The 16,579-nt window shown below is 49.9% G+C and overlaps 1 protein-coding gene across 1 annotated transcript in view; it reads left to right on the forward strand.

Moving 5' to 3' along the window:
* SORD (sorbitol dehydrogenase) overlaps positions 1–16,339 on the forward strand; it is a 38,822-nt gene extending 22,483 nt beyond the window's left edge. Inside the window, exons 7-9 of the mRNA XM_065412258.1 lie at positions 3,766–3,941; positions 11,684–11,805; positions 16,055–16,339. Coding sequence (XP_065268330.1) covers positions 3,766–3,941; positions 11,684–11,805; positions 16,055–16,220 — 464 coding nt within the window. The 3' untranslated portion in view covers positions 16,221–16,339. The remainder of the gene's footprint in view (positions 1–3,765; positions 3,942–11,683; positions 11,806–16,054) is intronic.
* Positions 16,340–16,579: the final 240 nt, after the last annotated feature.

A 16,579-nucleotide genomic window follows, 5' to 3' on the forward strand; every position in this document is an offset into this window, starting at 1 on the left:
CAAAATTTAACGTGAAAGAGTGTACCCATTGTTCTCTAAAATGTGTCTTTTTTAACCACCTCTCCCTTCTCCTCCACCAGCTGCAAATGTTTCTCCTTCGCCGAGGCTAGTGAAGATTAGAAGGAGAAAATGGCGGACTCGGGATGATATGTTCTCAGAGCTCCAGATGTCCTCCCACGCTGAAAGAGCACAGCAGAATGCGTGGAGGCAGTCAATGTCAGAGTGCAAAAAAGCACAATATGAACGAGAGGAGAGGTGGCGGGCTGAATCGCGGGATGAACAGAGCAAGTGGCGGGCTGAAGATGATAGGTGGCGTCAGCTTGCAGACAGAAGGCAAGAGTCGATGCTCCGGCTGCTGGAGCATCAAACTGATATGCTCCAGCGTATGGTTGAGCTGCAGGAAAGGCAGCAGGAGCAGAGACCGCCGCTACAGCCCCTGTGTAACCAACAGCCCTCCTCCCCAAGTCCCATTGCCTCCTCACCCAGACGCCCAAGAACATGGTGGGTGGGCCTCCGGCCACCCAGTCACTCCACCCCAGATGATTGCCCGAGCATCGGAAGGCTGGCCTTCAATAAGTGTTAAAGTTTTAAAGTTTTAAACTGCAGTGTGTACTTTTCCTTCTCTCCTCCCCCACCCATCCCGGGCTACCTTGGCAATTATCCCCCTAGTTGTGTAATGAATTAATAAAGAATGCATGAATGAGAAGTAACAATGACTTTATTGCCTCTGCAAGCGGTGCTCGAAGGGGGGAGTGGAGGGTGGGGTGGCTGGTTTACAGGGAAGTAGAGTGAACCGAGTGGGGGGGGGGCAGAGGGTTCATCAAGGAGAAACAAACAGAAGTTTCACACCATAGCCTGGCTTGTCACAAAACTCGTTTTCAAAGCTTCTCTGATGCGCACCGCGCCCTGCTGTACTCTTCTAACCGCCCTGGTGTCTGGCTGCGCGTAATCAGCGGCCAGGCGATTTGCCTCAACCTCCCACCCCGCCATAAATGTCTCCCCCTTACTCTCACAGATATTGTGGAGCGCACAGCAAGCAGCAATAACAATGGGGATATTGGTTTCGCTGAGGTCTTTTAAACGTCCAAATGCACATTCCACCACCATTCAGCACTTGCTCAGCCTGTAGTTGAACAGGTCCTGACTACTGTCCAGGCTGCCTGTGTACGGCTTCATGAGCCATGGCATTAAGGGGTAGGCTGGGTCCCCGAGGATAACGATAGGCATTTCAACATCCCCAACGGTTATTTTCTGGTCCGGGAAGAAAGTCCCTTCCTCCAGCTTTCGAAACAGACCAGAGTGCCTGAAGACGCGAGCATCATGTACCTTTCCCGGCCATCCCACGTTGATGTTGGTGAAACGTCCCTTGTGATCCACCAGGGCTTGCAGTAGCATTGAAAAGTACCCCTTGCGGTTTATGTACTCGGTGGCTTGGTGCTCCGGTGACAAGATAGGGATATGGGTTCCGTCTATCGCCTCACCACAGTTTGGGAATCCCATTGCAGCAAAGCCATCCACTATGGCCTGCATGTTTCCCAGAGTCACTACCCTTGATATCACCAGGTCTTTGATTGCCCTGGCAACTTGGATCACAGCAGCCCCCACAGTAGATTTGCCCACTCCAAATTGATTCCCGACTGACCGGTAGCTGTCTGGCGTTGCAGGCTTCCACAGGGCTATCGCCACTCGCTTCTCAACTGTGAGGGCTGCTCTCATCCTGGTATTCTGGCGCTTCAGGGCAGGGGAAAGCAAGTCACCAAGTTCCATGAAAGTGCCCTTACGCATGCGAAAGTTTTGCAGCCACTGGGAATCGTCCCACACCTGCAACATGATGCTGTCCCACCAGTCTGTGCTTGTTTCCTGGGCCCAGAATCGGCGTTCCACGGCATGAACCTGCCCCAGCAACACCATGATTTGCACATTGCTGGGGCCTGTACCTTGTGAGAGGGCTATGTCCATGTCAATTTCCTCATCACTCTCGTCGCCGCGCTGCAATCGCCTCCTCGGCTGGTCCTGGTTTTGCTTTGGCATGTCCTGGCTCTGCATATACTCCAGGACAATGCGCATGGTGTTCATAGTGCTCATAATTGCTGCGGTGATCTGAGCGGGCTCCATGATCCCAGTGCTATGGCGTCTGGTCTGAAAAAAGGCGCGAAACTAGTGTCTGATGGAGGGAGGGAGGGGCGAGTGACAACATGGCGTACAGGTACAGGGAATTAAAATCAACAAAGGTGGCTGTGCATCAGGGAGAAACACAAACAACTGTCACACAGAATGCCCCCCCCAAAGATTGAACTCAAAACCCTGGGTTTAGCAGGCCGTTGATTTCACGGAGGGAGGGGGAAGCAAATGAATACAGAACAAATCTGGTCCATCTATTTTTTACATCTTAAGCTGGCAGCAGACGGTGCAGCATGACTGATAGCCCTCGGCATCTTCTGGGTGCTTGGCAGAAGATACTGTACTACGACTGCTAGCCATCATCGTCAAGACGGTTCAATAGGACTGCCGGCAGGACTGAGTCTCCAGGAGACAAAACATGTCTGCCCAGGTGCCTCTGACCAAACTCACTGAGGAGTACGACGACGACGAATACCAGTCGTAATACACCATCCACTGCCAAAAGGCAAGGAGCTGCTGCTGTGTAGCAATGCAGCCCCACGTCTGCCAGCACCCAGATAGCCGATGACGGCTACCAGTCATACTGCACTGTCTACTGCCAAAAGGCAATTAGCTGCTGCTGTAGCAATGCAGTACCACTTCTGCCGGCACCCAGATGACATATGGTGACGGTGAGCTGAGCTGAGCAGGCTCCATGTTTGCCATGGTATGTTGTCTGCACAGGTAACCCAGGTAAAAAGGCGCGAATCGATTGTCTGCCGTTGCTCTGACGGAGGGGGAGGGGCCTGATGACATGTACCCAGAACCCCCCGCGACACTGTTTTTGCATCATTCAGGCATTGGGATCTCAACCCAGAATTCCAATGGGCGGCGGAGATAGCTACCCACAGTGCAACGCTCTGGAAGTCGACGCTAGCCTTGGTACTGTGGACGCAGTCCGCCGACTTAATGCACTTAGAGCATTTTATGTGGGGACACACACAATCGGCTGTATAAAACCGATTTCTATAAAACCGGCTTCTATAAATTCGACCTAATTTCGTAGTGTAGACGTACCCTAACAGACATACAGGAGCATGAGCTTTCGCGGGTGAATACCCACTTCTTCGGTCACATGCATCCGAAGAAGTGGGTATTCACCCACGAAAGCTCATGCTCCTATACGTCTGTTAGTCTAAGGTGCCACAGGACTCTTTGCTGCTTTTACATGGTGATAATGTTACATCTGTAGAGAACCTCATTGTTGCCAGGTGCCTGCAGCTGCACCTTTGCTACATGCCCTGGTCAGAATGACTTGTCTATGGGCTTCAGAATATTAAGACCTCAGCATCTTTGAAAGCGGCAACTTTCCCTGGGGCCAGAGTCCTGTTGGCATCTCTTGTGCCTTTAAGTTGCTTGTTGCACATCTTTTCCCCACCAGCCCAGAGAGGAGAGCTGATCTCCTACCCCATCCGCGCACCGTCAAGCTGGGGGAGTTCTGAAGGGGAACCACACTTTTCCACCCAATGTGCCTGCATTGTGTGCATACAGTGTGCCCATGCCCTACTGGGCATGCTTGCTGCAGGACCTCTCTGTGTGACATCTTTTCTTGCATGACGTTTGTCAGCCAGCTGCAATTCTGTGATTTATTTCTTCCTTCCCCAGATTTATCCGCCTCCCGCCTGGAAAAAGCCAAAGAGGTCGGGGCAGATTTCACCATTCAGATAAAGAAAGAAACCCCAAAGGACATGGCCTGCATGGTGCAAGGTTTGCTTAACTGCATGCCTGACATAACCGTGGAGTGCTCCGGGGCAGAGGCCAGCATCCAAACTGGCATTTACGTGAGTTCCTCCTTCCCCTATCCAAGATCAGTGCCAGCATTTACTTCTCTCCTTTCAGGTTGGTCATTGGAGTGGCTAAAAATAAAATGAGAGGTGAAACTGTGTGAGAAACCCACTTTACTGGCCAGACTCCTCTACCAGCAGGGCAGAGTCAATGCATGACAATGGAGATTTCAGTCCTTTGCTGGAGTGCAGCCGCTTGTTCAGGCAGACGGAGGGCTGCACCCACCATAGTCTCCCTGAGGCCACTTGGCTGAATTTACCTTGTGGTGGATCTGTGTCAGAGCCAAGGCTTGCAATGGAGCTGTCAGTCCTCTGTGCCACCTTAAGCAGAGTTAGTGGTAGATAGCATATGTGCATTTACTTCCCTCTAACTTGTGTGTGTGTATCTCAGGGCAGAACTTAGTCGAGTGTGCATATGCAGAAATAATATTGCTCTGCTCTCCTGCCGGAGAGCTGAGTTCTATGCCATGGGGTAGCCATGCCCTCCCCATGCTATCAGGGACTGGGGGTGCTCTTTTCCTCTGTGCAGGGGACCTTGGCCTAAATATTCCAAAGCTGCTATGATTTTTGGGTGCTTAACTTTAAAGAAGCCTGAATTTCACAGGGCAGGTGCTCAATAATTTCTGAAAACTGAGTCCTTTTAGGATGTCCCTAGTTGGGCCCCTAGACTCTCTGACTACATAGGCCCTGATTTGTATTTCCAGGGATGGTCTCTGGCTTACTGTGCAGTACTCTGCACTGAGGTGTGGCATAGAGAGGGTGCTGAGTTCTTTATGCATTGTGTCCTCTCCTTGCTCCTTCACCTCTCCTGTTTGTAGATGTCAATGTTGGCCATTGATTGAGGCGAGCAGCTCCACTTCCCTTGCAGCTAGCAGCACACAGCATGCAAGAGAGAGAGGGTTGCATCAGCCCAAGGGAATGTGTTGTGTTGGCTCCCAATTGGCCGTGGTCTCCTGTGGGTAATGGTAATTGGCAGAACTGTTGTGTTTTCCCATCCTTGATTGATGTTGTGTTTTCCCATCCTCCTTCTGCCTTGCTGACTTCTACAGTATCTCCTTCAATGGCTCTTCATCTCCCCACTCCATTATCTGTTAGCATCCCCAATTTGTCATATGTCCCCTCTTCATCTTTCATATACTCTCCTCACTGCTTCCTGTGTCTCCTCCCACTCATGACTTGCCCCCACTCTTCCCAAGCCTGGAATTGTCTCCGAGATTTTGTCCACCAAGCACCTTCTTCTTCTGTCTTACCCCAAATTTCACCTTCAGACCCACCTTTCCCAGGACTATCGGGTTCTCCACTGTGCACACTGTTCCTTGGCTTGTGTATGTATGCATTGTTTGCCTTGTGAGCTTTTCTGGGCAACTTTCTTCATGTACCCTTTGTACACTAGCAGTGCTGTTGGAAGGCTAGTTGTAGTAAGAACTAGGAGCACTGAAATGAAGCCAAGTAAATGACAATGCAGGCTGAATCACAGGGCCATACCCCCTAGTGTGCATTCTGCTAGGATGTAGAATGGTACAGACAAAACACAGGGTAATGTATTCTAGGGAACAGCTCGGACTTGATGGGCCTTTTCCATCTCTAGGCTCTCAAGCACTGGTCCCATCTTCCCCTCAGTATTTGTGCAGGATTCTCATTGCTATCCATGAGATTGCCATAGCAATGCTAGTATTTGTGCCTACAATTATGGGACTGATCATCGACCAGATGTCTTCTGGTTATAAGGAATAGCCAGCATGGATTTGTCAAGAACTAATCATGCCAAACCAACCTAATTTCCTTTTTTAACAGGATTACTCGCCTAATGCTACGGGGAAGCACTAGATCTGATATATCTTGATTTTAGTAATGCTTTTGACTAGGGCTGTCGATTAATCGTAGTTAACTCACGCAATTAACTAAAAAAAATGAATCGCGATTAATCGCACTTTTAATCGCACTGTTAAACAATAGAACACCAATTGAAATTTATTAAATATTTTGGATGTTTTTCTACGTTTTCATATATATTGTATTCTGTGTTGTAATTGAAATCAAAGTGTATATTATTTTTTATTACAAATATTTGCCCTGTAAAAATGATAAACAAAAGAAATAGTATTTTTCAATTCACCTCATACAAGTACTGTAGTGCAGTGATTCTCAAACTGTGGGTTGGGACTCCAAAGTGGGTCACGACCCCATTTTAATGGGGTCACCAGGGCTGTCTTAGACTTTCTGAGGCCCAGGACTGAAGCCGAAGCCCGAGCCCCACTGCCCGGGGCTGAAGCCAAAGCCTGAGGACTTCAACCCTGGGCACTGGGGCTCAGATTACAGGCCCTCTGCCTGGGGCTGAAGCCTTTTGGCTTTGGCCCCCCACCCGGGGTGGTGGGGCTTGGGTGGGCTCAAGCTTCGGTCCCTCCTCCTGGGGTCATGTAGTAGTTGATTTGCAGATTTGACAAAACGCAAAGAAGGTACAAGTGTGAGATTTCTAAAGGTAGCAACAGCACTCGACCCAAGGTTTAAAAATCTGAAGTGCTTTCCAAAACCTGAGAGGGACGAGGTGTGGAGCATGCTTTCAGAAGTCTTAAAAGAGCAACACACCAATGCGGAAACTACAGAACCCGAACCACCAAAAAAGAAAATCAACCTTCTGCTGGTGGGATCTGACTCAGATAATGAAAATGAACATGTGTCGGTCCTCGCTGCTTTGGATTGTTATCGAGCAGAACCCGTCATCAGCATGGACGCATGTTCCCGGGAATGGTGGTTGAAGCATGAAGGGACATATGAGTCTTTCGCGCATCTGGCACGTAAATATCTTGCGACGCCGGCTACAATAGTGCCATGAGAACTGCTGTTCTCACTTTCAGGTGACATAAGCAAGAAGCGGGCAGCATTATCACCTGCAAATGTAAACAAACTTGTTTGTCTGAGTGATTGGCTGAACAAGAAATAGGACTGAGTGGACTTGCAGGCTCTAAAATTTTACATTGTTTTATTTTTGAATGCAGGTTTTTTTGTACATAATTCTACATCTGTAAATTCAACTTTCATGATAAAGAGATTGCACTGCAGTACTTGTATTAGGTTAATTGAAAAATACAATTTCTTTTGTTTTTTTACAGTGCAAATACTTAAATATAAAGTCAGCACTGTACACTTTTTATTGTGTTGTAATTGAAATCAATATATTTGAAAATGTAGAAAACATTCAAAAATATTTAAATAAATGGTATTCTATTATTGTTTAACAGTGCAATTAATCGCTATTGATTTTTTTTAATTGCGCGATTAATTGCGATTAATTTTTTTAATCGTTTGACAGCCCTACTTTTGATACAGTCCCACATTACATTCTCATAGCCAAACTAAGGAAATATGGTCTAGATGAAATGACTATAAAGGTGGGTGTACAAATGGTTGAAAGACTGTGCTCAAAAAGTAGTTAGCAATGTGGATTGGTCCTGCTTTGAGCAGGGGATTGGACTAGATCACCTCCTGAGGTCCCTTCCAACCCTGATATTCTATGATTCTATGGTTTTCTGTCAAACTGGGAGGCCTATCTAATGTGGTTCTGCAGAGGTTAGTCCTGTGTCCGGTACTCGTCAATATTTTCATTAATGACTTGAATAATGGAGCAGAGACCACGCTTATAAAATTTGTAGATGACTCCAAGCTGGGATGGGTTGCAAGTAATTTGAAGGACAGGCTTAGAATTCAAAACAACCTTGACAAATAGGAGAATTGGTCTGAAATCAACAAGATGAAATTCAGTAAAGGCAAGTGCAAAGTACTGTACTTAGGAAGGAAAAATCAAATGCACCACTACAACATGGGGAATAATTGGTTAGGTGGTAGCACTGCTGAAAAGGAGCTGGGGGTTAGAGTAGATCACAAATTATGAGCCAGCAATGTGATGAAGTTGCAAAAAAGGCTATCATTTTAGGGTGTATTAACAGGAGTGTCATATGTAACACACGGGACAGAATTGTTCTGCTCTGCTCCGCACTGGTGAGGCCTCAGCTGGAGTATTGTATCCAGTTCTGGGTGCTGCACTTCAGGAAAGGTGTGGACAAACCGGAGAGAGTCCAGAGAACAGCAAAAATGATAAAACATTTAGGCCTGGTCTACACTACCCCCCAAATTCGAACTAAGGTACGCAACATCAGCTACGTGAATAACGTAGCTGAAGTCGACATACCTTAGTTCGAACTTACCGCGGTTCAGACGCGGTCCACACGCGGCAGGCAGGCTCCCCGTCGACTCCGCGGTACTCCTCTCACCGAGCTGGAGTACCGCAGTCGACGGCGAGCGCTTCCGGGATTGATTTATCGCGTCCAGACCAGACGCGATAAATCGAACCCAGAACTTCGATTCCCAGCCGCCGAACTAGCGGCTGGGTGTAGACCTGGCCTTAGAAAACCTAACGTATGAGGGAAAGTTATAAAAACTGGACATGTTTAGTCTTGAGAAAAGACTGAGGAGGGACCCGATAATGGTCTTCAGATATGTTAAGGGCTGTTATAAAGAGGACTGTGATCAATTGCTCTCCATGTCCGCTGAAGGCAGGACAAGAAGTAATCAGCTTAGTCTACAGCAAGGGAGATTTAGGTTAGATATTAGGAAAAACTTTCTAACTCTAAGGGTAGTTAAGCTGTGGAACAGGATTCCAAGGGAGTTTGTGGAATCCCCGTCATTGGAAGTTTTTAAGAACCGGTAGGACAGCCACCTGTCAGGGCTCACCTAGGTTTACTTGGTCCTGCCCGAGTGCAGGGGGCTGGACAGGATGACCTCTTGAGGTCTCGTCCAGCCCTACATTTCCATGCTGTCCTGACTCTATGATCACATGAGCTCCCCCTCTGATGTAATATTAATGTACTATGAGTCTATATTTTCTGCAGGAAACATTACCATTGTTTACACTGGCCCCACTGATTTTGCAATCAGGGTCTCGGCAATTGCTAAGTTAAATAAAGACCTATTTGCATAAGTTTTCTGTGACTAACCGAGATGAGTGAAGCCTAGAGGAAGTAGTGCCCGGAAGCACTGGGATTCTGAAACAAGCTGCACTATAGATAGCTCCTGTATCAGGAGCGCTGCTCTGCAGCCTAGTAACAACTGAGCTATATTTGCAAGAAGTGGGATTTGGGCGTCTCTTGCACTTTGTGTTGTGGGGGAGTGTAACCTAGCCTCATATCTGAGATTAGACACTGATTCACACTCTAGTTTGGCAACATCATCTTTTCCTGGGAACCTCCACTGGGAGAAGGGGAACAATGTCACTTTTCTGCCTCTCCCTCCCCCTCCCCCCGGCTGCTCAGGTCTGTCTCCTTCATGGCTCCAAGTAGCGCTTTTGGGGGGGGTTGTTGGAGCATAGTGATTCCACGGAGGTGGCTAATCATCTGCCAGGCGGGTAGAGATCTGCATATTCATTCCTCCTTGTGCAGACCTAGTCCCATACATTCCACCTGTCATACAATTGCTATAACATCATTGTGACTGTATTGAACTCATGGCCTAAGAAGACTTCAGACATTTGAAAATTATGGTCTGGATTTTCAGCATCATCAGAATCCTGGAGCTAGGGCCCTTTCTCTAGAAGATCTCTAGAGATCTGTAGATCTCTGGCTGCCAGAGCAGTATCAAAGAGCTGAGATATCCTTAGTTACAGTGAGGCGGGGTCCCTGGTACAAGCCAGTCCCTGCAGTGAGGATGCACATGCCTATCTCTGTGCTCTGCAGCTCCCACTTGCTGTGGTCTGGAGCACTGTGGAACCTGTCAGCAGTCACGTACGCCTGTGCAAATAACAGCACTTGTGACTAAGCAGTGTTTTCTTCAGAAAACTTCTCAATTCCAGGCTTGAAAGAGAATTGATCCTTCTTGGGTCAGGTGCCAAGAGCCAGGAATATAGCCCAGGTGGGTTATTGAAGACCCATTGAGAACATCAATAAGTTGTATGTGCTATGGAGCAACTGACAGCGTTATTTAGAGATCCAAAATAATGTGCTGGTATGCAGCACAGTTTCAGGCATAATAAATTCATCAATAGATGTGCAGGTTATTATTAGACATTCTGAGCACTCCTGCCGTGAAATTATTTTATTATCAACTTTAATGTTTTGACAGCATAGTGTTGTGGCAGGGCAGTGGACTGTGACTCAAAAGGGCTGAGTTGTAATCCCACTCCCGACACTGCAGTGCTGTGTGACCTTGAACCCTGCCTGTTCCCCTTTCTGTCCAGCTTGTCTGTTTAGATTCTAATTTCTGGGGCAGGGACTCAGGGACTGTCTCTTGCAATGGAGCCCCAATCTTGCTTGGGGCCTCTAGATGCTACTGTTACACAAATAATTAATAAGAGTAATTGGGATAGTTTGTTTCTTAGGCCTTGTCTACACGGGTGTTTCAGCTACTAGTGGAGCAGCCCAGTACAAAACCCCAGTGTAGAGGTGATTACATCAGTGCCATGCAGGTTGCACCTGTTCACCTTACCCTTAGGCTCTGCCCCAGTGCCTTTCTCTCTGCCCCCTGGCAGTTAGACTCCAGGAGAGCTGACCTAGCAGGGACTCCCTTGCCAGAGGTCCTTAGGACCCATACATGGAGCTCAGTAGAAAAAACAATTCAGCTCCACACAGTGTATTGTTTTTTCCTGGTAAGCTCTGCAGGGCTTGAGGGGGAGCAATGTGCTTCTCCACAGCCCACTCACTGCTCCCTCTGTCCTGACCACTCTCTGTCCCCTCCTTGTGTGTGTACAAAGAGCTGTGGAGTGCCACCTTGGGACTTAGAAGGGTAGGAGAATGGGACACCTCCATGCACAGGATGACGGGGAAGAGGATCTGGGTGGTTTTATTGGAAACTGTCTGAAACGTCAAAAGCACCTATGGGTATGTCTACACTTGGAGCTGGGAGTGTGCTTCCCATCTGAAGGAGGCATACTCGTGTGAGCTGTCATCAAGCTAGTATGCTAAAGAGAGAATGTAGCTGTGGCAGTGTGAACTGCAGGATGGGCCAGCTGCCCCAAGTACAAGCCTGTACATGCTTTAGGGCAGTGGTTCTCAAGCTGTGGGATAGGCCTTCCAAGGGAGGTGCGGGAATGTGTCAAGGGAGGCGTGAACTGTGTGCTTTTTTTTAAGAGCTGTGGCTGTCAGCCCCTGGTGGGTGGGCTCATAAAGAAAGGCTGTGCACACCCGGGAAACGGGGAGAAAGGGGACAGTTGGAGCCGCACCACTTAGGTTCAGGCTCTCTTCCCTCGGCCCGTCCTTCACCAGGAGGCAGCCCAGGCTCAGGCTGTCCTTTCCCCCACTTCCCCAATCGCTCACTTGGAGGCAGCGGGGTTCTGGCTCTCAGCCCCGGGGTGGCAGCAGCAGCTCAGGAGTAAGGGTGGCAATGGGGCACTAAGTCTGCTGTGAAAAGTGATATTGACAAATACCACTTTTCACATTGCCACCCTTACTTCTGTGCTGCTGCTGCTGCCTTCAGAGCTGGGCACCCAGCAAGCAACCGCTGTTCTCCACTCTGCCTGGGTATATGCACTGGGGGGAAACGGGGGTGGGGTGGGGTGTAAATGACTACAGACACACAGAAGCGGGGACCCGATCAAAAAAGTTTGAGAATCACTGCTTTAGGGTATCAACTCCTTTTATAGCCTGCTCAGAAAACTGGCAGCAATGTTCATTTTTGCTATATACACAGGAGCTTGTCACCTTCCATGGGCAGGCAGCACTTGCATTTATTTTGTTTCTGTTATTCCTTCTCAGGCCACTCGCTCGGGCGGGACCCTGGTTCTGGTGGGGCTGGGACCGGAGATGGTCCATGTCCCCATCGTGAATGCTGCTGTGCGGGAGGTGGATATCAAGGGGATATTTCGCTACTGCAATACGTGAGTATTGGTCAGGGTGCACTGGCATGCCAACAGACTACTCCATTGTCCATGAAGGAATTAATTCCTCCACAAGGAAGGAGGAAATGGAAGACCCTGTAATGTTCCCCCTCTAATCACTCCTTCTCAGGACAATGTAAAGGTCCCTGTTGCAGAGCAGGGTCCCTGTCAGACCATCAGCCCCACTCCTCCTGCATCACGCGTCTTGGAGACTGGCTGGCTTTCCAAATGACACTGCAACATTTTAGGGAAACTGGCAAATGTGTGCAGTGCAAACCTGCTCCCACTTCAACACAGGAATGGTGGGGATAGGTGAGGAGGTGGGAGCCAGGCAATGAGTGAGGTGGGGGAATAGGCAATGGGGGTTGGGTGGGAAGATGGGGGCCAGGAGATGGGTAAGGAGTTGGAGGATGGATAGGGAGGTGGGTCTGGAGGATAGGTGGGGGCCAGCAGATGGGGGATGAGGTGGGAGCTGGATGATAGGGAATCGGTGAGGAGGTGAGGAGGGGGTTGTGTGGCGAGGTCGGGGCTGGGAGATGGATGGGGAAGTGGCCAATGCATGAGGAGTGGGAGCTGGGCGATAGAGAATCAGTGAGGAGGTGGTGGCCAAGGGATCCGTGGGGAGGTGGGCAATGCAGGATGGGTGGGGAGCTGGGCACTGGGAGATAGGGGATGAGTGGGCATGTGGGGGTGGGTAGATGAGGGCCAGAAGTTGGGTGAGTAGGTGGGGAGATGAGGTGGCGGTGAGGAAATGGGGGGTGGGCAATGGAGGATGGGTGGGAGGTGTCCATGAGGCAGTCTCTGTAATGAGATATGGTCTGTGCTGGGAAGAAGTTTGAGAGCTCTGCCTTCACGCAGATAGACACAAGTCTCATTATTGGCTGCAAAATTATCAAACCCTCTGAAAATCCTGTCGTGTGTGTTTTGACCTCTTGTGGCAGTGGGATATGAACCTGGATTTAACAACCAATCCTGCAGATCTAGAGGGTAAAAATAAGATCCTACTTGTTTGTATCCTATAACTAGGGTCCATTTTGGTCAATTTCACGGTCATAGGATTTTAAAAATAATAAATTTCATGGTTTCAGATATTTAAATCAGAAATTTCACGGTATTGTAACCCTGGGGGTCCTAACCCAAAAAGAGGTGGTGGAGAGGGGGGTTGCAAGGCTATTGCTGGGAGATCAGCAAGGTATTGTCACCCTTACTTCTGTGCTACTGCCTTCAGAGCTGGGCAGCTGCTGGCCAGGTGCCCAGCTCTGAAGGCAGCACCACCGCCAGCAGCAGTGCAGAAGTAAGGGTGACAATACCATACATGCCACCCTCACTTCTGCGCTGCTGCTAGCGGCAGCGCTGCCTTCAGAGCTGGACTACCAGACAGCAGATGTGGAGCTTCCTGCAGCCAGGGGATGTTCCCAGAGATGGGTCTGACATGGCCCGTGCAGAGGAAATGGAAGTCCTGTCCATCCCCAGCCTGTCTGGGACTAGCAGCTAGAGCCCAGCGGACAGTAGGAGCCCCCAGCTGGGGTGCCCTCTGCCTTGTCCCTTCCTGGCTCCACACCCAGTGCTTGGGAGTTAAAAGGGCCTTGGGCTGACTCCGTGTGTGTGTGGGAGGGGGTGACCATGGCACCCCCCTGACCACAAGGCCTTGGGTGGTTGCCCACTCGCCCACCTATAAGGCCAGTCCTGACCCCACCAAAAATTGATGACCCCCCCATAACATGCCACCCTCATTTCTGCGCTGCTGCTGGGGGTGACACTGCCTTCAGAGCTCAGCTCCTGGTCAGCAGCTACTGCTCTCTGGCCGCCCAACTGTGTGAAATCTGATCTCCCCTACAATAGCCAGATTTCACGGTGGAGATCAGATTTCATGGTCCATGATGCATTTTTCATGGCAGTGAATTTGGTAGGTCCTTACCTATAACAAGCTTGATCCAGTCTTGCTAGTTTGGTGATTTTGCACTTAGTCTAGGCTGTAGTTTCCCAGCTCTGATCTCCAAGGGTTTGTTCATGGAATTGTCATGTGATTTATGGCAATTTAATTCTGAAAGAATGGCTGAATAAAGAAGACAAAGATTTAGACCTCATCTATACAGTTTTAGGTTCTGTCTATGCCAGACGTGGGCAAACTAGGGCCCGTGGGCCACATCTGGTCCGCAGGACCCGTCCTGCCCAGCCCCTGAGCTCCCGGCCAGGGAGCCTAGTCCCCGGCCCCTCCCCCGCTGTCCCCCCTCACCCGCAGCCACGCCACCGTGCAGGCCGCGCTCTGGCCCACCACTCCCGCTGGGCAGCGTGGGGAGTGCAGCTGGCTCTGGCTGGGTGTCGCAGCTGTGAGCTCCTGCTGTTGGTAAGGGGGCGGGGAGTGGGGGGTTTGGGTAAGGGAGCGGGGGATCCTGGGGAGCAGTCAGGGAGGAGGGGGCGGTTGGATGGGGCGGATGTTCTGGGGGGTGATCAGGGGATGGGGAACAAGGAGGATTGGGAGTGGGAGTCCCAGGGGGCCTGTCAGGGGGTGGGGATGTGGATAGGGAGTGGGGATGTGGATAGGGGTCGGGAGGGCAGTCAGGGGACAGGGAGCAGGGGGGGTTGGATAAGGGGGTGGGATCCCTGGGGGCAGTTAGGGGCAGGTGGTCAGGGGACGAGGAGCAGAGGGCGGTTGGATAGGGGGTGGGAGTCCCGGGGGGGCTGCCAGGGGGCAGGGGTGTGGATAGGGGTCGGGACAGTCAGGGGACAGGGAGCAGGGAGGTTGGATGGGGGCGGGGGTCCTGGGAGGGGGCGGTCAGGGGACAAGGAGCAACGGGGTTTGGATGGGTTGGGAGTTCTGAGGGGGGCAGTCAGGGGGCGGGAAGTGGGAGGGGGTGGGGGCCAGGCTGTTTGAGGTGGCACAGCCTTCCCTACCCGGCCCTCCATACAGTTGTGCAACCCCGATGTGGCCCTTGGGCCAAAAAGTTTGCCCACCCCTGGTCTATGCTGTAGAAACAGCCATGTTGATGGATGTAGGTCAGTCTCGCAGTGTAGATGGGACTGAGCTGTGCTTTACCCTGTCTCTGGAGCAGGCCATAACCTTGGTCTTGCTGATGTGGCAGAGCTGGGTTTAGTTTTGTGTAGATCTTTGTCTCTTCAAGTCCATCCTGGGGGATCTGTTTAATTGGAAGGTTTGTTTCTGTGTTGGTTTTGTTAGATCCCATCAATCTCTGTCGAATTCTAGCTTTTGACCAGGCGGAGTTTGAGCTGTAAGCCAATACAAGTGTAATACAATCCGTGGGAGCTACTCTGTGAATTTCCATACTCCTCTTACCACCAAAGGGGGCAGTATTGGCACGCACAAGCAGTTATCTGTGGATACACACCACTGGCTCCTTAAATGCATTGAACTCTAAGTGAACCATTTGAGCTAAAAACACAATAGGGATGCCAGAGGTCTCGATTTTACCTAGTCTCCAACATGCATAACCAAGGAGGCAGAGCGATAAAGGAGCAGCGCGCAGCACTGATATTTTTTCAAACTTCATTTTGCTGTGATTTGAATACATAGTAACTCCCAATGCTTGTCACTTATTCTGCTGGAGCAGACCACAGCTAGCTGTCCCATGTGAACAGTGTGCATAACCATTGGCTCAGTATTACTGTACTCACTTTGGAGTCATTGCCTTATACACAAAACCTCATAAACCCTTGGCCAATGCAAGCTCAGTGCTTCCAAACAGAAAGACTATGGTGGTGTTTTATAGCAAGCAGAGAATCAGGATGTAAACGAGCTGCTCAGTTGAGGTCCCTTGCTCCAACAGGAGCTCCGGGAGGCACTGTGCTTCATGGAGCTCCTGGAGTTCTCACTGCTCCACCCCTGAACAGGTGCAGTGTGTGTGCTTCTGAGCCTGGCCTGCTCTGCCTGCCAATGTGGAAGGTGGGGACAGGGACAGGGACAGAGCCATGGACCTGCTCTGTCCCATACAGTCCCTGCTAATCAGGAGCAGGCTTTGCACTCTGCTTGAGAGCTCAGTCCTGAAGCCTTTTGCCTGATTTTATGGGAGTGACATGTGGAACTGGGCTCTAAAGAAATTGTTTCTCGCCTGTTTAGCAATAACTGAGGAAGGCCCCTGCAGACCGGTCATGTCCTGTTTCTGAGCGTTGTAAGAATGCTGCCTCATGTCTGGATGGTTCTTGTGCAATTACGCAGATCTGCTGGTCAATATACAAATTCCCTAGACCTAGAGGGCTACCCTTATCTTTCGCTGTTTGTGTTCCCTTCCAGGTGGCCCATGGCGATTTCTATGCTTGCATCCAAGAGAGTGGACATCAAGCCTTTGGTTACACACCGCTTCCCTTTGGAAAAAGCGCTGGAGGCCTTTGAGACAACCAAGAAGGGTTTGGGGGTGAAAGTTATGCTAAAGTGTGACCCCAGTGACCAGAATCCCTGAAGCATGGCACTGCACTCCTCCCCTATTATACTGCCTGGCTTAAAGACGACGAATGGGCTCTATAGTGAGATGGGAACTGTAATGATAAGTTTATAAGTAGTATGTAGTGTTTGGGGAATAAAGTTACAGTCACCTGTTGTACAGACAGTGCATTGAAGGAAAAGGGATTATGGGTTAAGGATATTTACAGCCTTATAGCTGCTTAAATGGGGAACCACTATTTGGGAACCAAATTTGGGCCAAAATCCTCCCCTCAGATCTGTACAGGAGATCTTGGCTCAGTCTTCTTCCCCTACGAATGCAGCTCACTGAGGATCCTGAGAGGAGAACTTTTCTCCTGGAGAGGACCTGTTGGTATT

Source organism: Emys orbicularis, chromosome 10 (assembly GCF_028017835.1).
Source record: "Emys orbicularis isolate rEmyOrb1 chromosome 10, rEmyOrb1.hap1, whole genome shotgun sequence".
Taxonomy (NCBI): Eukaryota; Metazoa; Chordata; order Testudines; family Emydidae; genus Emys; species Emys orbicularis.